The sequence below is a fragment of the Labrus bergylta genome, chromosome 17, assembly GCF_963930695.1.
Source record: "Labrus bergylta chromosome 17, fLabBer1.1, whole genome shotgun sequence".
NCBI classification, from domain to species: domain Eukaryota; kingdom Metazoa; phylum Chordata; class Actinopteri; order Labriformes; family Labridae; genus Labrus; species Labrus bergylta.
Genome location: NC_089211.1, coordinates 19,908,889 through 19,935,156, shown reverse-complemented (window position 1 = coordinate 19,935,156; position 26,268 = coordinate 19,908,889). Strand labels below are relative to the sequence as shown.

Sequence of the window (26,268 nt, the reverse complement as noted above, 5' to 3'; positions counted from 1 at the left end):
GAAGCAGATCTTTTCCCTCAGTGACTCTATTAATTTACCTCATTTATCTTAACCAGCTCTCCCCCCTCCCCCACGCCCCCCCCCCCTCCCCCCAATAAATACTGGAGACCTCAATCTATGTGTGTGTGTCCGTGCACGTGAACAACCATACGTGTGTGTGTGTGTGTGTGTGTGTGTGTGTGTGTATGTGCGTGATGGAATAAAAACACAGCAGCTCCCCTTTCTATTCCCAGAGGACAAATCCGTGGCGGAAAAACTCATTTTCCTGCAAATAGTTTGTCAGCCAAGCTAGGAGGAGTGATAAATTATCACAGACGTTAGGTGAAGGAGGGTGACTAGAGGAAGAGGGAAGCCCTCTCTCTCTCTTTCTCTCTCTCTCTCTCTCTCTCTATCTCTCACACACACATACACACACAAATACACACATACTCCTTTTCTCTCATCCTCACCCACTTCCCAAAACTATTCCTCCCATCACTTCCTCCTCTTTCTATTTACCTCCTCTTCCTCTCATCCAGCATCTCAAATTTCAAGAAGCTCTGATCAAAACGTGCACAGATAGACATAAATTATGCACGCAAACAAACAAACACACACACAAACAAACACACACACACACACAAACAAACACACAGTAACCATTGCATGCTGGAATTGGGAAAACGTGGCTGCCCCTACAACTCAAGTGTGACTCCACCGTTCCAAATGATAAATTGATGGCCAGAAAAATGGATTTGTTTTCAACTAGTAACACATCAAAGAAATAATAATTCTGTGCGGGGGAGAGTGGCGGGATGATGAATGGGGTGGACAGCTGGATCACAACGGAGCAATGGAGTGAGTGAGACGAGAGAGAGAGAGAGAGAGAGAGAGAGAGAGAGAGGGAGGGATGAAGGAGTAGGATGTGAAACTGTAAAATCAACACACAAACAAAAACACTGTCAGATAGCGGGGAATGGTTTTGTATGTTTTGTAAGAGGCCAACTCGGGGCGGACAAGGTTGACCAGAGTCTCAATTCTGACACCCGAATGTAACGCCCCTTTGTGAGGATGATGTTGGACATCTCATTCCCAAATTAACAGGGTCTTTACTGAACAACCGATTTGTATCTGCTCTGAAGTTCACTAAAATACAGAACAAAGGAGTTGGATGTGATTAAAGACGAGGGCACTGTGCAGGACAGTCAGGTTGTTAACACCACAGACTTCATACTAGTAAATATTACTCTGTTTTAAAACTATTAATTACTTGCAATGCAATCCACTAAAAAATTACAAAAGAAATGTTACTGCCTGTTACTTTGTGCAGGTTTGAATCTGTTTTATCTTCTTACACACATCCAGAAATAGTTAAAGATTTATTGTTTGGAGCTAAGTTGGAAACAGGACAGCGGATAGAGTCGTACCTCGTTCTGTGCAAGGCCTTGTTTTAACATCTTAACAGAAAATGAAATTGCCAAAAAGTATTTCACACAAAGTTTGAAACAAAAAAAACATCTTAAATAATCTTAAATAGGTATATATAGTATTAAGATCCCACGTGCAACTAAAGGATCAAGCCCAGACTGTGAAGATCAGTCAAGTTGAGTGTTTACATATTTATTCCCAAATTTAAAAATGTATTTTTAAATGTATTTATTTATGCAGGAAATATGCACATTAAAAGCAAAAACATGTCTCTGTTTTTTTTGCATGATTTCTGTTTGCTCCATTTCAGAATAATGTTTAAACCTTCCATAATGAGATGGCCATACAATTTAAATATGTAAGGGAAATTATTGAAAAAGTTGGATAAATAAACAACTAGCAATTACTAATAGCTAATAGGAGCTTGGACATTTTAACTTTAAGGATAGTGTTATACAATTCTGTGCAGTCAAGTTAAAGTTGAGGTAAAGCTGAGATTATACTTCTTTGAAACGTATAGAGAATTTAACAGCATGCGTTATGGCACCATTATGAACAAACACTCAACTTTTTGCTGAAATGAAATAAATATCACATTACGATTATCCTCTTAAACTTGCATCTCCACTAAAACATTAATTCGATTTTAAAGACGCCGTGAAGATAACTTGGTACAACTTCTGAAGAAGATCTCACAAGGTTTTAGAAAGTTTCTATATCAGTGAATTTGTCCAAAGAGCGCAAACTCAGCATTTTCACTCAGTTCAGGGTGATGTTGTGAAACAGATCAACACAACTGTGATGCATCAATAAGCTGTTCTCCAAAGAGCCAGTCCCTGAAATCTTCCTCAGTTGGTTATTCACACATGACACAGTGATATGTCCCATGCAGCATGACGTTGTCCCTGTTGGACCAGTGGGTGGGGGGTTGGGGGTCTCAGGAGGCAAAACATGACATAAAAAAAAGACGCTGCAAGATGGCAGAGAAAGCGATAGAGTATGATCGCTTTGCACTGCTGAAAATTTCAGGAAAATTCCAGAGCAGTCTGCCCCTCCTATCCTAAAGCTGTTTCTTTTTCACCAGTTGAGTTGACATGTTTTCTTCTCATCTCAACTTCTTCTTAAGTGTGCAGACTTATTTATATAGTACCTTTCATACATGTTAGCATGCAGCTCAGAGTGATTCAGAAAAGAATAGACAGGAAATAACAACAGAAATTGAAAGCAATAGAAAAACACTTACTGGTAAGCAGTAAAAAGAATATGAAGCTCCTTCATTACGTACACAAGGATCGTACTGGTCCTCACTAGGTCATGTGATATAAATGTCATCACCCACTCCCACTTGCCCATTGACTTTTTTGGCTATTTGCAGTAATGCATCACACCCGTTATGTGTGCATATTTCAAAACACAAATAGACACAAGACCACAGGCTGAGTACTGCCTCACTAATGCTGAAAAATCAGTACGACCTTGAGTGTGACTTTGCATTTATTTAACGGTCCTAAGCTGCATATAAAAGCAAACTCTTAACAACAACAGCAGATCATTATGGTACACAGCAGTTTCTTTGGTGGCATGGGTTGTTAAGTAGTGTAGACATAAAATGTTCGCTGCAATCTTAATAAAGAGGTATTCAGAACACCTGAAGCAGTGATACATTAAGTTAAAAGAACCACTGCTGTTACTCTCCACATGGGTTGTATTAAATTACTTTGTCAGAGCTACATGTGTCCTTCATATCCTGCCTCATCGCTGTTAATGGATCAAAAACATAGTCTGGCTAAATCTGAAATAAGTGCATCTACTGCAAGTCCAACATAACATAAATGCTGACAACTGTAAAAAAATAAACATTAGATTTAACTTCATACATGCATCTGATCTTTTTGCAAAATTAAGGTCAAGTGCAATCAGCAAAACACCAAGCGGCAAACTCCAGAGTTGAAAAATGAAGCAGAAGTGCAAAATCCTGCAGTTCATCGAGTGCCCACTTGAGGCTGGCTGCAGAAGCACCAGAAGCCACATACACACCCATTAAAAAAAGCCAGTTTTTAGGGCAGAAATTCATCTGTTAGCAGCCTGGTTCAAAAAATCGAGGTCTGATTAGTTCATGTCTCTATCGGCACACACAGTAAGGGAGGTGAATATTTTGCTAACTTTTTTGGATTTTATGAAGTATAGAAGTTATTCACAATAAGGCACAATAAGTAGCGGGTGGGCGCGGTGAAGCTGTTTGTGAGGAGGCTTAAGACCCACCTCAGCTCTTAGCCTGTCGTTAGGTTGACTGAAAGTTCCCCTTCAGTAACAGACCGGAGACTTCACTTAGGCTTATTTTTACAGTCTATGCACAACAACACTATTTCAGATTTTCTGTAAATTAAATTGAAGGGGTTAAAATGAATACAGATGCAATCAAAAGACACTCCAGCTTTAACCGTCATGTCATTTAAACGCTTGTGTAAAAGAAGAGTGATCAGAGGATCAACAAAAGCTAGTCACATGAAACCAAAAGTGAAATTGCCGTTGTCTTAAAGTAAGCACATCGGAAAAACAAAAACAACAACCACAGGTGTTTGCATCAATATCACTTCATGATAGGAGAATTAAGGAATATATTTCCCTTTCAACCTAAAAACCCATTTTATTTCCACAAACTACAATCCTCCCACTCCAGTAGTCATCTCTCTCAGGTAATAACCGTTAGCATAAGCACTAAAATGACATCACCATAATCATCATCATTATCATCACCGTCCCTGATCCCCACACATTTACAATCATAGCTATAGAGCCATACTCATAACACAGTAGCGCTCATATATTCTCACAGTATTCAGGGAGTTATTTGGCTGGAAACGTGCACAGAGGATCATTAAATGTAAGAGGTGTTTCTTCCCTCCAGGTTTCTAAAACCGACCCCGTAAGATGTCTATACCCAATGTGTGTTTTCATCCCGCTCATTTTTTCCCAACCATATCTTATTTCTCTTCTTTTTTTTTTTTTATCGCCCCCCTCCACACTCTCTTCTTCTTTCCCTTCGTAGTGATTGATGGAGTTAGGCAACAGAGCACAGAGCAACGTGTGGCCAACAGTCCAAGACAGCCTGCCTCCGAGAGGGAAAGAGAGAGGATGGTGGGGTGGGGTGGGGAAGGGGAGGGGAGGGGGGAGGGGGAGGAGGAGGAGGGTGAGGATTAAACGAAAAGAGAGAGGTAAAAGGGAGGGAAGGAAAGAGGAAGGGAGAGGGGAGTCGGAGTGAGAGTGCGTGTGAATGCGAGGAGGGAGAGTATGGGAGAGAGAGGGGAGCTCAGCTGAAAGCCACAGACTTAATTCTATGCATCATTAAGCAGTCTCACTCAATGCAACATCCCCTATACATCATCCACGCTCAGTAAACACAACGGTGACATTACATTAGCAACTGCAAATGAATTTTCTTTTTAGAAGGAAATTGAGAATACTCTCTTTCTCTCCCTCTCTTTTACCCTCTCTGGCGCTCGCAAAGCTCGAGCACGGGCCATAAAAGGCAGAGGGATATAAACAAAATAAAACACAAACAATATTTCCCTTTGCCTCTCTTGCACACGCTCTCTCAGTGCCGAGAATTATGCACAAATACACACTACAGTTATACTTCCTGCCATAATTTATTTAGAATATCAACAAACACAAGCACTTTATTCTAACTGCTGCAGGAAATATAGTTTTTATTTTATTTACAGACGGTACTTGGCAAGACTAAAACTGTTCGTGTTGTGTTGGCGACTGTGTTTTCTCTCTATTTTTAATTCAGGTAGTTAAAATATATCTTGTCAGAGCTGGATAGTAGTTGTGGGTTCTCACACTGTTACATTTGCACCAACTAGCTGCAGGTGTAATTGTTGCCCTATAGCTAACCAAACCAAAGCTGCTTAAACCAACGTTAGCTTGCTAACGAATACCAGTTTACACTGAGCAGTAACAGGGTTTTTTTTTTTTGCTGCTGTTGGCATTTCTGATCTACCCTTTATCTAAATCATTTTTGGTAATAATGTAAACTTTCATTTATGATAATGTCACCGTCAGTTACATTATCATAAATCAGACATTGCGGTCTACACTTGCAGGAAATATAAAATGATTTTGTTCTTGAGGTGACATCAACCTTAATGACCAAATAATGTTGGTTAAGCTAATGTTAGTTTATCAGGTTTTTCTCTTTCAACTTAAACCTACACTAAACGAGGAGGATTTTGTTTTAAAGATTTTAGCTTTCAAATGTGTCAAAGTAGAAAATGTTTAGCCAAAGTTAGCTTTCACTATGTAGCCCAACTAGATCAGCGAGGTTGAGCAAACGTTAGCTTTTCTCTCTAATTTTAAAACCTCAGTCATATATTATTTTCACTGTAAATAACAATATATATATATATTATTTGCTTATTTAAAGATGTAAAGTAATGACCTTGAAGTAAAAAGATATGTTAACTTTATGTTCGGTAGCTCAAGTCATGTTAAAGCGTAATCAGATCATTTATTTTGACGAGCTATAATTTTTTTTAATCTAGTTGCTAGTAGTTCGGTGGCCCTTACTTACTCATTATAAAACATGAATACCAACTCACACAAATATTTCTGGATGAGGGGGCGCCGGTGACCTGGTGGTTAGTTTGCACGCCCTATGTGCGGAGGCTGTGGTCCTCAAAGCGGGCTGCCCGGGTTCGAACCTGACCTGTGGCCCCTTTGCCCCATGTCATTCCCCACTCGCTGCCTGATTTCCGACTCTATCCGCTGTCCTGTTTCCAACTTAGCCCCAAACAATAAATCTTTTAATATTTCTGGATGTGTGTAAGAAGATAAAACAGATTCAAACCTGCACAAAGTAACAGGCAGTAACATTTCTTTTGTAATTTTTTAGTGGATTGCATTGCAAGTATTTAATAGTTTTAAAACCGAGTAATATCTACTAGTATTAAACCAGCTAGCAGTTGAGAAGTCAGGAAGACAATAGACAAGTGGGAGGAGCTTATGATGATTTCAATATGATGGGGCCGTGACTGATGCAATCTTTTTGCGTGTAATGAAGCAGTTTAAAACTCGTTACGGCAATGACAATATGAAAACGTCCAGTAACACACAGCAATGATATTAAGACACATGTATACTGTACTGTAATGTCAGACTGTCACTTTGTGAGTCCCGACAGAGAAATCTTCACGCTGACAGGGACATGTGTGAATAAGCCTCTCAGGAACATTTCAGGGGGCAGAGTGTCCCGAAATTTCCTAGAAATTTCCAGGAGTGCATGCGCTAAATAAAAGCTTCAGTAATGGATTCATGATGGTGCAGCCTGATCCTACGGTTTAATAAAACACCCACACATACCAGCATGCAGACAAGATTCATAAATTGAAGCTGTTATGCCTAAGATCACGTGGGTAACATAAATTATCAAGCAAGTCAAATGAATAATTATGTTTTTATTGCACAAATTATGCCCTTTCCCCTAAACTAGCCAGGCTCTGAGGCCTGGGAAATCTATTAAGGCTGTGCTATAGATCATCCCATCCACTGTGGCGTGTATATAGATCTGTCGGCTCATTTGAGGAATATTGAATCGGTTACAGTAAAGTAAGCCCCTGGATTGAGTCAAATGTAAAAATCCATGCATGTGTGAGGAGCTGTCAGCCTGTGCTGTAATGACGGATGGCGCCAGGACTCTGTTTTAGCGAGAGGTGATAAAAAGTCAAATTATGAGTGCCAGGGAGTGGCAAGAGAGTGTGGGAGGGGGAGCAAAGACAGAGAAAAGAGAATTGGACCAGATCCGTCAAATGATAAGGGCAATCAGTCAATCTGGGAACGTTTCGGACGACGGAAAGTGTTATTTCCTCCCAGTGCAGTTTGGAGTCAAGGGTCGGTGAGGGGTCAAGACTAGGACTTCTGACCTCGTGGGAGGAGTTATTGATTCATGGTCTTCACAGTTTACCCATGTTATTATCTATTGGACATGATTAGTTTCCAATTGCAGTGACTGGCAGTGAAAGTATTTTAATTAACACTAAGGAATGACAATGGCTTGATTAGTGTGTACAAGTCTTTTGTTTTCTATGCAATAAACTTTAAACTGTCTTCTACTGTAACACCTGGGACCACTCTTTATAGCATTAACAAGATATTCAGTCAAATGTATTGCTATACATTGAAGTTACTTAATTTTTTTTATTCAGTTTATTTGAGTTTTAAAAATTCCAAATCTTTCTTTTACGCTAAGTCCTTTACATAAGGGGCTGAAGTTTTGAACAAGACAGTAGCCTTTTTCACACATGCCCTCTTTAAAAATTTTAGGACAGGCTGCTCTAAAATCTGCTGAGTTGCCTGTTCGCTCATACAGTACAGTATGCACCTCACAGTGGGAGACTTTCACTGTTAGACAGAAGAGGAAAGTACCTCAGGAGGCAGGACATGACATAAAGAGGACGCTAAAAAAAGAAGCAGATAAAGCACCAGAGTCGGACGCTATGATGACAGTTTTTGCATTTATATCAATGCTACGTATTATCTGATAGCTTCAGAGTATCATTTAATGTGTGTAAAAGACATGCAAGCAAGCATAAACAAGTACGAAGCAGCTTTATTACATGCAGAAAGATTTCATGAGTCAGCATCTAATTTCTTAGCTGTTTCCATTTTATGAAGGATAAGAGTTATGCATAATAAGGCGTGTGACTGATCTGAGGGACGGGTGGCCACGTTGCAACATCGCCTGTCACTGGGTTGACTGAAAGTTAGTTTGAGACAGCATTTCAAATATGGTGACCGCCATTGTTGGGCTTCAGATCTGCACTTAAGAAACTAATAAGTGATATCACAGATACTACGTCCATGTTTTATACAGTCTATGTTTAAATCATCACTCCTTACCTCCAGACGCCTTCTTAGTCGCTCTAGTTAAATTTTCCTGGACATTTCCTCCTGCGTTTTTACATTGGCTCACTATGGCTTCTTTTGGAATTTTACCAGGAGGCTGGGAGGAAAAACTTCTGGATAAAGTCAGGGAGAAAGAATTTGGCCATTTGTGTTCACATCTGCAGATCACCTTGAAGTTTTGTGCATGTGCGTAAACATCCTTTGATTCTAAATGAAGATAGTACTCATGAACAACCATCTTTTGCTATAAGCAAGATGAATATTTAACTGTAACCCGTCATGAAAAATAAGAATAAATTAAACCTAAAAAGTGAGGGTTTGTCCTTACAGTGCAGAGGCCTGCAGTCAAAATGTCCAGGTTAAAGACTTTTCCATGTTGAAACAAATGAGGTCTTGGAGATCAAATGTATTACAATTCCAGATCCTTAGACGGACATTGCGCTGATCCCTGTGCTTTACCTGCTGCTGAATGAACTAAATAAATAATACCTTCATGGACAAGTCAAAGTTTCTGGTAGCAGATTATTCCTGACTCCCTCCATAGCTCCTGCTCTCTGTCTTTGGAGCTTCAAACAGAGCCGGGGACCCCCTACCAGGTCGACCCCCACGCCGACCCCCCACGCTCTGAGACTGACCCGCTCCGAGGTGTGAACTTCTGTCCCCCAGCTGATGGAGCCTCCTGATCATTTTTATAGTCCCCATCCCTCGCTGTTTATGACTCTGCAGTTTGATTATAGCGAAGTGGGCTTGGAGCTGTAAGAGCCCCGGAGAGGCACACACACATTATCAAACACACACACACACACATCAAAGGAGCTATGAGAGGAATGTGGACATTTGTTGTTTGTTTTATCACCCAGTACCAGTACTTATCTGCTTAATCATAAAGGATTGGCCTCAGAACGAGGCTGCGGCGGCCAAACAAACAATCACCGACACTGTAATCCTTACTGGAGGGATGAGCTGCAGGTTTGTTTGGGTTATTGCAGCTCACAAGGATCATAGGAGTTTATTTAAAGGTGCAGAAGAGTTTAATATTACAACAGCTTCTTTTATTATAAAAGTACAGCAAGCCAGTCCACTATTTATGACCATTAACATTAAAGTTTAAGCAATATACTGTGTCTTTTTTAGTTATTCTAAAAGAGGTGAAAAATAAGAAGTGACAAGAATTCTATAGCAAGAAATTTTTATGTAATTCTCTTTGCATGCAAGCCTTCTAATCATCTTTTTTCCTTTAATCATTTTTGTGTATACACCTGGTAGGGGTGGGACCAAATAGCAATAAGGCAAATTATCGTTATTGTGACTTATTTTCAATTATCAAAGAATGGTGCCAAACATCGATATTTTAAATGACAAACAAAATAATCGGCCTTGAACAGATTTCCCTTTGACCTACTCCCTCACCACTTCATGACTCATCACAGTGGTGAGTAAAAAATGAATGAAGGTAACATGAACAGAAGTTACTTTAATTGACCAAAGAAGATGAAGACGGCGGGGTGAAGAAAAAGAAGAGGAAGAGGAAGACAGCAGGACAATGGGGAACAGAAGAAAAAAGAAGTTATGAGATGAAGTGATAACAGGTGAAACTGAGACAGAATTGCAGTGAATTAATACATTAATCATGCACTTTACCTTTAAAGCAGCATTTATTATTCTTCAATGAATCAAATATTGTGACGTATATGACTGTTTTGATGTATATCCATTATCTCAGAATTGCTGTATCATGATACAATCGTTATCGTGGGCTACAAATGACTTTTACATTTTATAAATAAATCCTAATAAATAATGAATGGCTTTATAAATTGGGCCTGAGTGTTTCTAGGAACACTGTATATTTTGTTTTACCCCACAAAAGCTGATGCACCCTACTCGACTCCTGTGGCAGCAAACTGACTGAGCTGTACTTACAGTGTGTGAGATACCAACACTTTAATTAAGTCACAGCATTGCAGCCCCCCCCCTCCCCCCCCTTCTTTTCTCTGCGGCCTAAGTGAGTCAATCAGACTCTCTTGCCCTTCGTTTCCCCTGTGTGGGAGGCCGGTGTGCAGGCCTGAGTTGCTGGGAAAGTCCCATGATTTATGGCCCTTTGCAGGCCTGACTGCCTCTCACCTCGTTGATGATACAGCCAGAGGTAACGAGGACTGGTTGCTCCAATCCACTCTTCTATTTGGTAAATCCAATTGTAATCATTTGAGGATTTAAAGGCCCATCACAGCAGCTACAATTGAAAAGCACTTCAATGTGTAATTGGGTATATTTTTTTTTTTTTACAGGTTGGGTGATGATGACATGGATTAGATGTTAATGATTTAGCACTCCAAAGACAGGAGGTCGTATTTTATCTTCAGTTTCACACTGTAGACTTTCATTTCCTTATTCATTACTTTGTTCTGTTAGATGTATGCTTCATAGAGCCTTGTAAAAGTGTTGGATGTTATAAATATAAGTAGTGCTGACTGAAAAAGAGTAGGTGTCCTTTTTTAAGACTGACCGAGGAAATAAGTTGCAGCTTAATATTTACCTTGTGACTCTTTGCCCCGGTCTCCTACGCTGCTGTATCAACACTATTCACATTTAGTGTACAGCATAAAACACAGAAAACACAATAATTCAGCGGCCATACTTAGAGCTTTATCAAGTCCATTTTGAAGCTTTCTACACTTGTTTCCATCTGAGGATCAAGCGGCTCTGATATATTAAAATCAACCAACCTTACACACATAGGGAGACACACACAAACACACTCGCCACTGAAGGCAGGGGCAGTAACTCAAGGCCAAAGGAGGAGGTTTATTTTTATCACGGGCAAAGGCGCCAAATCATGTTGGTATGAAGGGGGCTATATAAATGCAAATTGTATTGGAGAGCTATTAGTCGTGGAAAAGGTTTGTATGTAAATGCCCTATAGGACCACAGCGGAGCACTCGGCCAGTTCAGATTAGTGGAGTTTGTGGCGAATGTGCAGCAAAAGACAAAATAGAAAAATAGACGGAAAATGCAATTGCCTCGTGGTAAATCATGGTGAACAAGGTGAGTAGAGGAGTAATTGAATGGCCAAGGTGTTTCTGTACCGTTTATTGTGTAGCAAGAGAGATGTAGTTAGGTCTGTTCCCTGTGTGCTTGTGCAGATGTTCACATTTTATGGTCTTTTTTTGGGTCCGTGCTACAGTTTTGCGTTGAGGTACAAAATGTGGAGGCAGCACTGAAGCCGTTTGTGATTGTTTCTTTAGCCTTCATGTATCTGCAAAAATAAACTTTGTGCTTGGCAATAAATCATGGTATATTTATTTAAGACTGATCAAATCAAATATGGCACAAGATGCCACATCACTTAGAGAAACTTACAGAGTTTAGTTAAAAGCGTGAGGCTTTAGTAGACAACATTAGCGCAAGGTCGCCCTCTAGCTTTAAGTAGAGTGAATCACAGGTATTCAAACCCCACAGTTTATCTCATGACTTCATATTACACAAAAAAACATTTTCATTCAGACAGTAAGCACCTACAATCCCTTATTATAAAAAAATTACAAAAGAAAGTTAGTGTACGCAGGACCTGCTTAAAGAATAACACCGTCTGATATATACAGTATTTACATTTCAAGACAAGGACCAACAGCAATAAAAAAGTTGATGTTTGGAATAGCTGCATTTACAGACACTATAAAAATGTTTCATAATGCCTTCTGAAGAAATTTTACATTTTTCAGTTTTTATAAAAAGAACGTAATAATCACACCTTTCCATCACTGCCCCGTGACTTTGAAGTTCAAATTTAAAGTGCATTGCAATTCTTCAAGGTTATTTCACCTTCCAGGGTTATTTTTTCCGGAAAGATATATTTCTGCAGACCCAGGTCATGCCATCCTAGAAAGAAGCGGAAAATGAAGTTGTGTTGTAAAAATATGTTATTTTAAAATACATGTTTACAAGATATCCTTCACTCGACTGTCCTCTTTTCAAGGCAGTATGACATCCTCATATGTAAGCCAACTGATGAGGAGAAAAAGAAGGCAGCTACATCATCACTAGCGTACACTCAGCGTCACTAGCCCCTGATTAAAACATGTCGATGACATACTGCTTGCCTGACGGTAGCAATAATGTTGTTATCAAAGCTGGCTAAACCATTTGCGTAATGAAGACAAATGAAGCAAAGCCTATTTGGTCTTTCAAAGGATGATAACATGCTTAACTTCACACTCCTAATCTGGTTAACCTTAGAACTAGTTTGAGCTGCAGTGAGCGCAATCATTAGGATATAATTGTGTAGCTTTGATAAACACCAGGAGTAAGCTTTATTTGAAGAATTAACTGCATGAGTGCTGAATACCAACTCAGGAAATATTTTCAGGGGAGTAGTCGGTAAGTTGTTTTTTTTAATGTGGCAAGTTTCTTCTGAAATAATTTACGTATATTAACTCAGCATTGTCTGGTGCTTCTAAAATTAATTGACCTCCATGAGATAAATAGATGTGTGCACTGAGTCTATCCAATATTAAAGGTGCTTTTTTTATTGTTAAAAAACAAAAGGTGAAGAAAAGCAGAGCCACTCTGTAGTTGACCATGTCCTAACCATCGCCGTGTGTACTGCATTTTACCTGCACTCCCTCAGCTGTGATTGCTGAGCACGCCTGGACCTGCCACATGCGATCCCGGATCGTGTGCAGATTGAGACTCTCTGCCAGCTCAGATGCTGAGGTGGCTGTCATCAGGTCCTGCTTGTTAGCAAAGATTAACAGTGGCACACCAGCGAGCGTTTCCTCCTCCAGCAGCTCAGACAGCTCCTGGTGGAACAGGGCCGCGACGGTAGTCGGTAACACATGACATCATCAAAAATTGGGTACAGTTACAGATTCATACACTGTAATAGAATCATCTGTAAACATCAACGATCACCTCAGAGTCACACTAGAAAAAGTATATTGTGTTATTTTAATAATTTAAAACTTAAACAGCATCTCACCATACTTGATTCTTCAAACCTTTTCTTGTCTGAGCTGTCAATCACGTAGATCTAGAAATAGCAGAGTCAAAGATATTAAAAAAGCAGTTCATAATATTCTTAATAGAGCAATATCACATGAGAGGGGGGTCTCTTGAAATGAGTACATAAAATATATAAACTGTGTTTATCTGGCCTCATTCCTATGACACAACCCCAGCCGTGCTGCTGTTCAATACAACGGCAAAACCTTTGTGTACCTTGAGTGTTATTACTTTTACACAACATTTCTACAACAGCAGTTATTAGTAAACATTAAAGATAACCACCTGTGCTGAAGTTCAGTACAACAGCACACCCTTGAGTGTAATATTGATTTTATATAACTTGTAGAACAAGAAAGCAGTTAAGATAATCAACGTCATGATTTGTGTTGTGTTTGTCTTTACACAATCTCTAGTAGTAGCAAAAATAAGTAGTTCCAGTGATGTTGTATTCTATATCAGCACTCATGTGTTCTTGGTTAAGCTGTCAAAATACTGTATCAAGAGGACAACTATCTGTAAGTACATAAAGGAGAACCTACCAGTACATCGGTGTTCTCAAAATAATTCCTCCAGTAGGGGCGGATCTTGCGCTGACCTCCAATGTCCCAAACATTTAACTTGAAGCCAGACGACTGAACGGTCTTTATATTGAAGCCCTACAGAAAGACAACATACATACTTCATCTAATCTTTGCGTACTACTTGCAGAGGGCAAATCAATACACAAATTGGAAACATGTATGACTTGAAGTTGACGGAATGTATTTATGTGAAAAAAATGTAACACAATGAAAACATTAAAGATTAGCTTCCTTGTGCATATATGTACTTGTGTGGGGGTGATGTGGCTAATATCTTCTGCTGCCAGCTGTTTCAGCAGAGTAGTCTTGCCAGCATTGTCCAAGCCCAGCAGCAGTAAGCGCACTTCCTGTTCTGGAGACTGTTTCATCCTTCGAAGAATGGACAACAGGCCCTGCAGGTGGATCAGAGAGTGTATTAGAGCTTAAACCGGACAGGCTGTTTATTATTGAATCGTTACAAAATCAGAACCTCATAGGTTAAAATAATGCTTTGGTCATCAGAGTTCAGTTTGGTGTCCGGGATTGGCAGAGGATCATGACAAGAGCTTGTACAGGATGTTTTAACACTAACCTCACAGCAAGAGTTATCTAGAACATGAGGATTTAGCTGTTAGCGGCTTGCAGTGACCTACTCTTGTTAGCGTGCCAAAGGCTCAGATTGGCATGTGCACAGTCAGTGGCTTGGGTCCAGAAAGTGGCAAGGACGGAAGGCTTTGGCTCAAGATATTCATGCTGCAGTGTGTGCAATGCACTCTGTGGCATTAGCATGTAACATGTGTCAAATATAGAAAATAACCCATAATATTTCAGGGCATATCTGTGTAAATCTAGTAGACATAAAAGTAGCTGTAAAAGTTTGCCATTTTCCTTGACGTTTCTACTGTTAAATTTGTAGTTTTGTTCAACACATCTCACATGCCTTCCTTTATTTATCTTCTCCCTTTTCCCTGAGCCACAAAGGACCACTCAAATGAAGGGAATAATCCCAAAGATTTTGATTAAAGTTGATCTAAATTAAACAAGCCTACTGCAAATTACCAAATATAGATTTTATCATAAAGGACTGCAGAAATATTATCGATTATTTTAGTGACAGCCCATTTTTATCACTTTATGTCTTAAACATACTGTATATCCTACATAGCATTCAAGTATTTCATTTAACTATGCGCCACATCAATTTATAGTAACTTCTGTAGCATTTGCGGGCTGCAGCCGGAGTTTTAGTAGACCTATACAAAATTCGTAATATCCAAAACATGTGACTAAATACAAAAACATGAATAATATATTCTAATTAAAAAAGTGAATGGAAAGAATCGTGAAAACTTACCATGTTTGCCTCTGGTGTTGTGGTGTTTTGCCCCTGCTTACACTGAGTGGATTAAAATCTTTATAACGATTCTGCTTGAGGGAGGGAGTGGGGGGGGGGAACTACTGTCAGGTTCCGTTGTCGTGGAAACCGTGACGTCGTCAACGTAAACAACGTGACTGCTGAGCGTCTGTGCTCAGAGGGCAGAAAAAAATAAAAAATGAAACCATAAAGATCCCCCAAAAAACATTTTTAAAACGTCCCTATGATTGAAGGGGTGACATATTTTTTTATGGTTAAAAAATAATTAAATGCTGGAATTTTTTTTTTTTTTATTAAATGTTTTTGTAGCACTCTCATCGAAGACCAGGCTAGACAGGTGCCAGGTTATAACTACTTTATGATTATAACTTGGGGACAGTATGTCAAGAAAATTCCCCAGAAAGGTTGCCAGTTTGGGGAAATATCCTACGTCCCCTCAATTCAATAATCAGGTTTTTTTAGAGAGCTTTCAGAACCGCCGGTAACATTTCAGTCAGTAATCAATGATATTGTCTTGTGGAAAAATTGTGACATAACTAACTATTATCATGACACTTGCATTCTCCCCAATGTAACAGACAAAGGAGGGCCACTCGACAAGCCCCTCTGGGTTTATTTGGCTTCTCCAGCACATTTTTTTCAAAAAGTATAGTTTGTTAATTAACTAATCTAAACTAATTTCTACACTCATGCACTTTAACTTATGTCAGTACTGTCCATTTACAACTCTGTTTTTGCACATTTACATTTAATCTTTCATATTTAATTTACAACCATTAATATATAATATTACTGTATTGTCTTTTTTTATCCTACTACAATTTAAAAAAATGTCCTCTTATGTATTTATTTTAATATCTTGTTTCTTTTATGTGTCGAATTTTATTGTATTTTATTTTTATACATATTTTTTTAATTCTTATTGGTGTGCATTAGTCTCTCAATGATAGTCTCTCAATGATTTTATCAATGATTTTATAAACTACTTTTTGTCAATAACTTTTCTGCACTCTTGTTAAGCACTTTGAACTGCAATTTCATTTGTCTGAAAGGTGCTATATAAATAAAGTTTGATTGATTGATTGATTGATTGATTGATTGATTGATTGATTGACTCTGTTTTTGCACATTTACATTTAATCTTTTTTATATTTAACTTACAACCATTTACGACTCTGTTCTTGCACATTTACATTTAATCTTCCATATGTAATCTTCCTATTTAAGACTAGTAATGCTTAATTAAATCCTGGTTGTATATATTCACATTCTTAGTTTTGATATTTTTACTACTTATTTAGTTATATAATATTTAATATTATATTATGTTTAGACTTGCTAACATTGTGGTTTTTTTTTTTACTAATATTGTGTGTTTGGACAACCTGCTGCTGTAACGCCACAATTTCCCAGTTTGGGATCAATAAAGTAATTCTATTTTATTCTAATCATTATGTAATGTCTGTTTTTCCATTGATCTAATATGTTTATGTTGTATTTTGTGTGCAATAAATTAAATAAAAATTAATAAAAAAAAATTAAAAAAAGACAATAAACAAGAAAGAAGTGGAAGAAGAACACGGAACCTTACAAACTCCAGCATGAAATCATGTTTTCACAAACGCATACACAGCAGCACCCCCTGCAGTCCTGCAGCTGACTCCGTTTCATATTACTTACGCTGTTTCTGAGTCAAGGAAAAACAAAAACATGTCCGTGTACGTCAGGCTCAACTACTAACTAAGAATTGCAACCTGAAGTCACCTCAACTAGCTGTCGATTTGACCGACTGCTATATGATTCCCGTCGCGTCAACGGCCGACGACCCAGAAAGATGCCGCAGAAAGCACTGGGATCCATTGTAGGACTTCTTTGTGCAGGGGCATGTCTGGTGCAGGTAAGCCGCCGCTACGGCTCGCGGGGTCGGCCGTCGCTTCAAGGATATACCGCGGCTCCGTCGTCCGTTGCTAGGCCTTTGCCGATCCTTTTTGTCTCTCCTCCACAAAGGAAACCGGGCTTCTTCTTTACTGTTTTACCGTGAATGACGTCAGTTAGGCAAAGTTTACACTTACACATCGACAGTTTCGTTGCTTGCAAAGAGGAAAGCTACCACGGCTTTGAATTATAACCTGAATGAAAGAGTTTGAATCGAGGGTATCAAGATTAACGTTAGCCGTTGTTGCTAACTGGTACCCGGCGAATTGACGTGTTTATTCATGGGACTTGAAGCTAGCATGCTAACTAGCCTGATAAGGATGTCACTCCCAGTTTGCTTTCATTATTGAAACGCTAATTTTTTTAACTTTCCTCTTAAAAAAAAAAAAAAAAAACATGCATGTTATTGAAACAGTTTTGCATTTTATTTATATAACTGAACTTATTTACTGTGACATAATTTGGCTTCTTAATATTAACACCTTTTTTTTCTTGTGTTATTACAGATTGCTGCAAAACCCAACGTAATTTAAAATTGTGTGTGTGTGTGTGTGTGTGAAATACTTTTTTCTTTAAATCTGGTGTGTCCTCAGTATGACACTGAATAATAAGCTTAAATCTAAAAAAAAAAAAAATTGCTCTACAAAATAGTTTAGGCCTTTACAGGAAATGAGACCAGAAAACTAAAACAAAACAAAAAGTGAAATTAAAAAGACTAAACAGTTCCTAGAAATAGTTCAGTCTACAAAAACCTTCTTTTTTTTTAACATGTGGGATTGAGTGTTGACTCGGGCATTCACTTTGTGTACCTCTTGTGTGTATTTAAGGGGAAGGAGTTCTGTTTTGGGGTAAACAATGAGCAGTACCGCTGTGAGATGGGCTACTGCTGTGGAGAGAGAGAGTGCTGCACCTACTACTATGAGCTGTGGTGTAAGTTCCAGTTGTGATTTCTTCTCATTTCTCACATCTTTCTTTATCCATCAAGTTTAATTATATACTTGTTCTATCATTCATTTCCCATTCAAGGCCCTATTTTGAGGATACAACTCGTTATGTGGATAAAGTTACTTTGATTTGTAGATTATCTCCTAGTTTATTAAAATTGTTTAGCAATTGTGTGTTTAGTCTCACCTTTATTCAAGTACACAGCTTTTGGAAACTGCCTAAATTGGCAGTTAAAGACGGATATATAATTATCTTTTGAGCCCAAAAAAAAACATGAGTTTATCATCTGGCTATTTTTATGTCAGAGAAAACATTGCTCAGTTTCATCAGTTGTTTGTTGGTGTTTTTGTATTTATTGAGCTTGGATGTCTTCTACAGGGTTCTGGTTGGTATGGACTCTGATCATCATGCTTAGCTGCTGCTGTGCTTACCGACACCGGAGAGTAAAGATGCGTCTTCAGCAGGAGCAGCGTCAACGGGAGATTAGCCTCATGGCCTATCAGGGAGCGTCCAGCTCCTTCATTTCTCCTCCACCACTCAATTTAAGTAAGTCATTTTTGTTTTTGCTATGTGGACACATTTAACACTATCTTTGACTTTGAGACTGACAGTCTTTATCAATAAAAAAGACCTTACAATTCCATATTTTTCGGCATTTTACAATATTAAGTGTAGCCCGTAAATTTCTTAAAACCTTTGCCAGTTGTTTCACGCCCATTATATCAGATTAGACGGGCAAGCTCAGATTGATATATCTGCCTTTGGTTATCAGCGTTTTGAATACTGATTAGAAGGTGATCAAGATACCTTAGTATTAAACACATAGAAGGCCAGAAAACTTTGCTGAATCAACTTTCTCCAGCACCACCATATAAAGACATAAAGCCAATTTAGCGTGTTTCTGATCCGTGTCCACTTAAATTTATCGGTACTCATGGTTCCATCATTTTCATTTTCCAGTTTATTCATTTCAGAGTATCCACTTTTTCAGAAAGAGCATCCAAAGTTAATATTACAAAATCTGAACTTAAACACGATCGAGAAAACATTTGGCCTGAACCCTCCACCACGGACAAAGGCATTCTCTTTTTTTCCACACCACCTGACGCACCACGCCCACGTTAATTACTTAACTCCAGCCATAACAAAAAATACCAGCCAAAGACAATGTCCACATAAATCCTTTATTCAACATAAATAGCAGTATACATTTTTCCATTTCAAGTCAAAAACTTCCCATAAATGAAATACTTATTTCAAATGATTGTATACTATATGCTTTATTATCATCACCTGAAATCAGAATTCTCAAACTAAATTAACCATGATTAAAATAGCCTCTACATTTTCATGTACCGTTTTTGAGATTTGGTTTCTGCTGGATGATTTAGTACAGAGATTATTCTCTATCCCAGATTCTTTTATACAACTTCACTCCTCAGCAGCTCAGGCAGAACGAGGCGGGTCATTCTGCAGGTTTCATTTTAAATACAGTGATGTCTTTAAGGTCCTTGAAGCAGCGGCTCTCCCCTCCTCCTGTATGAAACGTTCACATTTTCCTGAGGGTCATAACCTTAGAACTGTGAAAGTGCTGATCCTTATCTTGATCTTGTCATGCTCAGCAGCATGTCGCCTTTGTGTGTTTTGGTCTTATGGTCTGATGATGCCAGAAGGACAGCAGAAATGTGACCTTGATGACTTTGGTCCTCAGGACCTTAGCTGAAACTTGATATTGTGTTCACTAATATCACAGGAGTGGGACAAGAGGCTGAAGAGTCAAGAGTCTTTGGCTCACATTGAACATGCTCCACTTAATGTCAAAACACAACTCTTCACTGTGTGTGTGTACACAGACCGTAGTTGCATGTACTCTTACAGCTTTTCATTTTGAATGCATCTTCTCAACCTGTCTGTATTAAACCAGGGTTGTTTGTTTAGAATTAGATGAGAGTAGATTGCACATAGTTAGCAAGCTAATTTATTGTGATATATATCTAACATTAGATTTTTATTTTTTTAAAGAATACACCGCCTTATTCATAAAATGTAATGGAATTTTTTTTTTTAAATGTATCCAAACAAATCAGTGGGATCTGCACATGTATTTATCACAGTCCCTGTATCATCAACATTACAGCTTTTACTATTTTTTGTTGAGTCTGAGCAAAGGAATTCACATCTTTCAAATATCAATGAATATCTGTTGACTTTCAGGGTTCTGGAACGACTGCAAGCTTCCTGACTATGAAGAGGTGGTAGGTCACCCGCCGACACCGCCTCCTCCCTACTCTGAAAACCCTCCTGAGACTGTTCCAGCAATCCCCGCTCAAGTGAGCCAGCCCAACGCTTCAACCGATCCACCACCATCGCAGGCTGAAGAAGTTCCACAGGTGGAAGGTCAGGCCTCAGGTTCCTCATCAGGCCAGGGAGCGGCGTCAATGCCGATCCAAACACAGCATCTGGCCAAGGAGAATGTTGAAGTTCCGCTCATGGCTGCGGGTGATGAGGAGGAAGACGAGGAGCTTGTCACTCGGCGGCGCCATGTGACGGGTGACTCAGGGATCGAGGTGTGCGTTTGCCAACTGGACGTTGACGAGGGCTCAGGGCTTGAAGAGGAATGCGATGAGATGAACCAGATGTGCAAGGTCAGCGGTCGAGACTGCTGTTCCGGGCAGCAGCAGCAGCAGCCGGCCTTCAGACAGAAGGAGCACACCTCAGAGCTGCCCAGCCAGACCGCCAGCACCAGCACTGGGGACCACATGGTGTGATCCACAGCTCAACTAACCAGCTAACCAGCCTGGCTTTCTGCCTCACACAGGGAGATCATCATCATCACCACAGGGACTGTCTATGTCTTAATTCTTTGAAATTACACATAGGCATGACGTTATGATGATGATGATAACTAATCCTTAATGGCGCCTGATAGGGAAAAATGAATAACACATTGTGTGGACAATTTTTTTTCTTTGCTTTTCCTTTGCAGGGAAACCAGCCAACACATGTCGATGCTCCATTTTGTTTCGTCTTTTTTTTAAAAGTGAGCAAAAGGAAGTCATAAGAGGGCAGCAATTGATTGTGAATGAAATAAGAAATGACTGTTTCCCTTTGCTCCTACACACTCGAGCACTGCCTTCATGTTTCTGTTTATGTCTCACTGCTCACCCTGGTCAGAACATTTCCCGCCATCCATCTGTCTGACATTATACTGCCACTGGGATGGTCAGCCAGGAGCATGCCAGGCTGTCAGTGGACCCCCCCCCCCCCCCCTTCTCCAACGAGGAGCGGAGGACTTAAAAGCAAACTTCTTAAAAACTTAATGATGTTAGTAGATGAATCAGTGCGAGCACACACATTTTGTTTTCCCCAAAGCTTGTGTGCCTGAGAGTCTGTAAGTTTGTGTGCTGTTAGATCTAGGGCACAGCTGCACAGTGATGTCAGCTGTGAGGTCATGGCAACCAGTGTCTGCTGTCCTCTGGTGTGAAGAGTGTGAGGCTCTTTGCATCTAGAGTGGTTGGGGCGGGGGGGGTTATGCAACTGCAAATAGCAGAGAAGAGAGACAGGAAGGAGTTAGTTATTTTGTCTGTGGGTTTTAAATGTCATAGAACCGTTTTTGATTTTCACACAGTGATGTCGGCCACCCAATGGTCCACGATTAACCTGGTCGAAGTAATGGTTGACCAGCTTCTAATAATGTATTCATCGGGTGCACATGATCTCCCCTGTTCCGTTTTTGACTGCATTTAGTTCATTACAATAGCCAAGAGGGCTATGCCACCACTATTTCTAATCCAAAAATGTCCCTGTGGTGGATCTGCTACAGTGTTTTATTTACTGTGTTATATCAGAGTGGGCATTGGCAGCGTTTAGCCCGTTCTACACGTTAATAGTTTAGATTTTCATAGACAAAAAAAAAATATAAAAATCATATCCAGCTATGCTTCAGTTTCATTCTACAGGTGTCACTATAAATCGCAACAAAGCTCCTGATGGGGGCTGCTTGAGTGTGTATGTGCTAGTGAATGGATGTTAAAGTGCAGTAGGTGAGGGTTGAGTATTGTGCGTGTGTGTATTTTTATAGTGCTGTTGTATCTGGTTGAAATACTTGCACAGCAATGAGGTGGATAAGAAGCACTGTTTTTTTTTTTTTTGTTTGTTTTTTTGCATGAGGCATGGATTTCTGTGATTATATTTGAGTTCATTGGCATTTTCTAGCTACTTTTTACTCACTTTGTCATAATGATATTGGGCTACATTGGTTACACATCAAGTTGTTACAACTGTGTAAGCCATGCTGTCTTCTAATGTAGCACAGGTTGCTAGTTAGCTGGGGCTGTCCTGGCTCTCTGCGGACCCTGTAGCTCCTGGCAGCCTAAGGGATTTGCGGTGGTATTTTCCATTGGCAACAGAGCGCGGGTGCATTAGCAAGTTGAGGTGGATGCAGGCTGTGCTCTGCAGTCTCGTCGCTGTTTGCACAGCTGCAGAATCTATTGTGAATAACCGCATGCTTCTTTGCATGTCGCTTGCCCTATATACTGTACAGTGTGTATTCAAAGCATTGAAGCAGACTAACTGGTTTTTGTCAGACGGGAAATTAAGTGCAGAACAAATTTGCCTTTTTTTTGCAAGACTCAGAAGAAACTGACACATCAGTAAAAGGGTTTTATTTTGAAAAATGTTAAACATCTTAGAGATCTGCTCTGATATGGTGTGTTTAAAAAGGATACAGTGTTAAGAGCCAGGTCAGTCATTCTGGTTCACACATACTCTGAAAGTTCTGCTCTTGATAACGTCACTTATTTCTCAGCACTGTCAGGACTCTCACAGGGAAATTCTTGGCCTCTAAACAAGACATGGCACTGGTATGCATTTCATCTTTCCTCCGGCTGAGAGCTCTGTGCTCGCTGTGGAAATGTTTCTGTGATCCACTGTTGGAGCAGAACCACATACTGTTTGTGCTAGAGTATAGGGAAACCACACAAGAGAGTCAGTGCACCTGAAGCGTGAAATTGGAGTGAAAAAAAAAATCCAAACAGCTGCCTGAGGCTTAAAATGAGAGACAGTTTAGTTTCATTTTCGTTGCATCGGCCTTATCAAACATGCTAAATGAAAGGTGTGCAACCTTGTGTTGTGCTGCTGAGCAGGTCCTTTAATATGATGCTGAACTAACATGACTGACTTTTCCAGAGGAGCTGTTGCACTGTGAGCATGACTGCACAGCATTAGCAGAAGTCATTTAAAAGACATTGTTTGACCAGCACACCTCAAGCTGCCTTGCTGCATCTCTAAAGAGAAAATGTCTTGATTATGAAGCGGCACAGTGAAATCAATAAGGAAAGATTTGTGCTACTGCCTTATTAGAGTAGGTGTAGTTAAAGTGGGTTTGTTCTTTTGTTTTCTTGCAAACACGATCGCTTCAGAGCAGAGGAGTGCTCTGTATCACTGCTAGTTGTCATCGGAGCGTTTTTTTTTTCCTTTCACTTATCGAGATGAGGATGTGGTTTAAAAAAATCCTCAATGTAAACTGTCACGTTCTCTAGTGTTTTACATGCATAGGTTTTGTATCTGGTTGCGTTGAGTTTAAAAATACTGTGTATAGTTAGCTGTGGCAATGATGGATTGTCAAGACCAGAGTTTGGGCTCGTTCTGTTTCGGTTTCAAGGATCTGGTCGCAAATAGTTTGTGATGTGAACTGACTTGAAAGCATGATTAAGATTCATTTTGATTTCTCCTACTTTTGTTATTTTTTTAAAATCTCCAACAAGAGATAACGTCATAACCTATTTGTTATGATGATGTTATGATGCTTAATTGTATACATATGTAGACAAAATAATCAGGGGGGGGGGCTGCGGCTGTGTAGGAAATGAGGCAGGAATGTGGATTCTTTTGTGCATGAGTGAACTGGAGGTCCATAGTTTTCCCATTGCCAAACAACGACTATGCCTCGCTAGTTTTCAAGTTTACTAAGATTAAGGGCTATATCCGTCATCTGTTGCGGACAAACATCCATCCATCCATCCGTTGTGTTGAGTGATTCGTCTGCTCTGTGCTGTTTGTTTGAAGCCACAGTTGCCGAGATCCACTATCTGAACATGCTCCGTGTTCGGAGTTGGATGTCCTTTTTAATTTTGTAGTGGAGCGCATATTAAAAAGAAAAAAAGAAAAAAAAGCTGATTGTATATGACCATGTATGTTTGTGTTACAGGCTTTAACTTTGCCTTTTCTTTTCTTTTTTTTTGTCAACCTTAACGGAGGTGCGTGATGCAACCCCCCCCCCCACCCACCCCGCCCAATGAAAGCTCCTTGCCCAGCTACATTTGTGTGTTGTGATGGGACTTTTTTTTTTTATTATTATTTTTTTTTAGCCTTTCTTGGTTCTTTGTGAGCTGTGACTCCATGCTAACAGAAACTGTAGCTAACGCTGTCTGTGTTTGCGTTTTCTCCGTCTTTGGACCCTTGTAAACAGGAACCCCAACGCAGAAGCGTCGATATAATAATCAACCAAAGTCGCTGTCATTTCCATGCTGCGCGTGTTTTTTGTCGTCATGCCCACGATCTGTTTGGTTTCCCACTCTCAGGGGGTTATTTTTAACAAGCAGTGCTAGAGTTTAAAATTAACACACATTCAGTCTCATAAAGCCAAAGCAGTCGTCTCGTTTCGTAACACCCCCCCACCCCCCTGCAACCCCTCCCTCCCATTGTTGTCTGATGTTATTTCTGCATCACACACCTCTGTTCTGTACTTTCTCAACAAGGCTATGCAAAAAAACATACACCTACTGTTATATGCTGCGACCCCTTTTCTCACCTTCTCTGTCAGTTGTCCGTGGACACCAGTACAAGCAATATAACTCTGAGTATGTGTGGCACTGACTGTAATCTGCTCTTTGGTCTGTGTTCATGTATTTGTTTAAGAAAATGTTGAAAAAATACTTGTAATGCTATAAAAATGATGTGGTGTGTGTGTGTGTATGCTCTAGTGTCAGCTGAGGGGCTTGATATAAAAAGCAATTGTAGTTTATATATATATACCTATATATATTCCCTCATTTTGTGCTTTTCCTGCCTGCCTCCTAAACCACTTCCACTTTGTACTCAGACTTCTGGGTAGACCACGTTATTAAGTTGTGTCAGCAGAAAGGAGAGACTTACAAATGATGTTTTTGTTGGATTTTTTTTTTTTTTTGTCTTGCTACTTTTCCATCCCTCATTTTTGTTGCACTAATTCAATGTTTGGGTATTCTCTTTTTAAGCAACAGCTTTGTTTTTTTTGTTTTTTCATCGTAATGAATTTTCACTGATTTCACTGAATATTTAACTGTTGCCTTTTAATCCTCAGTTGTAACAACATCAATTTCAAAACTTTTGTATACTAAACATATGAAGGACCTCAACATGGAACACAGTCAGAAACAAAAACACAGAAGGGTAATGCAGGAACGTTTCGATGGCCCCTCAACACTGAATTAGAGAAGAGAAACAATATTCCCATGATCACTGTGATGCTTTCTTTCACACAAATTCTAAAATGTCCTTTCACCGTCACCACCGCTGATAAAAACCAAACACCCGAACACATTGAGGTGCTACATTTGATTAAAGTGGATTTTTTTTTTTTTTTGCCAAAATCCTAGTTTGAGAAGGAAGCAGGAACCTTCAACCAGACCAGACTCTTCTTGCATTTGTTTTCCTACTAACTTTAAACAAGCCAAACTGAGTTAAGAGAAAAAAGAGACAAAAAAATGAAAGCACTGAATGATGGTAAAAAACAAAAAAAAAAACGCTCTTGTTTTAGTAAGGAGTCTGCGGTGTTCTTGTTGGGTCATCATTTGTATTTTATTTTTTTAATAAAACAATCATTGGCACTCGAGGCTTTTTGTTCATTTTTTAACCTCAAGTCTGTTTCTTTTCATCCATTTACCCTCAGGTTGCTTTTCCAAGTGTTGTGAGAATTGTAAAGCCTGGGGACAATGCTTCCGGGTGCTTAAGTAGAAATATACAACAGCTAGTTTTAGACAAGAGGCATTACATGACCGCTTATATACAGTACAACTGCGCTGGGACTTAAATATATTAAACCACCGAGCTGCAAGTGCGTTAAATACTATTAATCAACGTCACAGCAAAAACTCT

At 39.5% G+C, this 26,268-nt stretch overlaps 2 protein-coding genes across 3 annotated transcripts; one reads left to right on the top strand and one right to left on the bottom strand.

Annotated features, from left to right (window-relative positions):
• Window positions 1-11,590: 11,590 nt before the first annotated feature.
• Window positions 11,591-16,892, bottom strand: LOC109996599 (ADP-ribosylation factor-like protein 3). Its single transcript, XM_029280578.2, has 6 exons — window positions 15,232-16,892; window positions 14,147-14,290; window positions 13,857-13,973; window positions 13,292-13,342; window positions 12,927-13,112; window positions 11,591-12,192 (listed from the first exon to the last, which is right to left on the bottom strand). The coding sequence occupies exons 1-6, from the start codon at window positions 15,232-15,234 to the stop codon at window positions 12,145-12,147; spliced, it is 549 nt and encodes a 182-aa protein (XP_029136411.1). The 5' UTR covers window positions 15,235-16,892; the 3' UTR covers window positions 11,591-12,144.
• A 34-nt stretch (window positions 16,893-16,926) lies between these two features.
• Window positions 16,927-26,000, top strand: wbp1 (WW domain binding protein 1). 2 transcript variants are annotated; one of them, XM_020650811.3, is made up of 4 exons: window positions 16,927-17,149; window positions 18,015-18,117; window positions 18,511-18,678; window positions 20,347-26,000. In XM_020650811.3, the coding sequence occupies exons 1-4, from the start codon at window positions 17,087-17,089 to the stop codon at window positions 20,898-20,900; spliced, it is 888 nt and encodes a 295-aa protein (XP_020506467.1). In that variant the 5' UTR covers window positions 16,927-17,086; the 3' UTR covers window positions 20,901-26,000. The 2 variants fall into 2 exon arrangements, with proteins under 2 accessions (XP_020506467.1, XP_065821337.1); XM_065965265.1 differs by having other exon boundaries at window positions 16,941-17,711.
• Window positions 26,001-26,268: the final 268 nt, after the last annotated feature.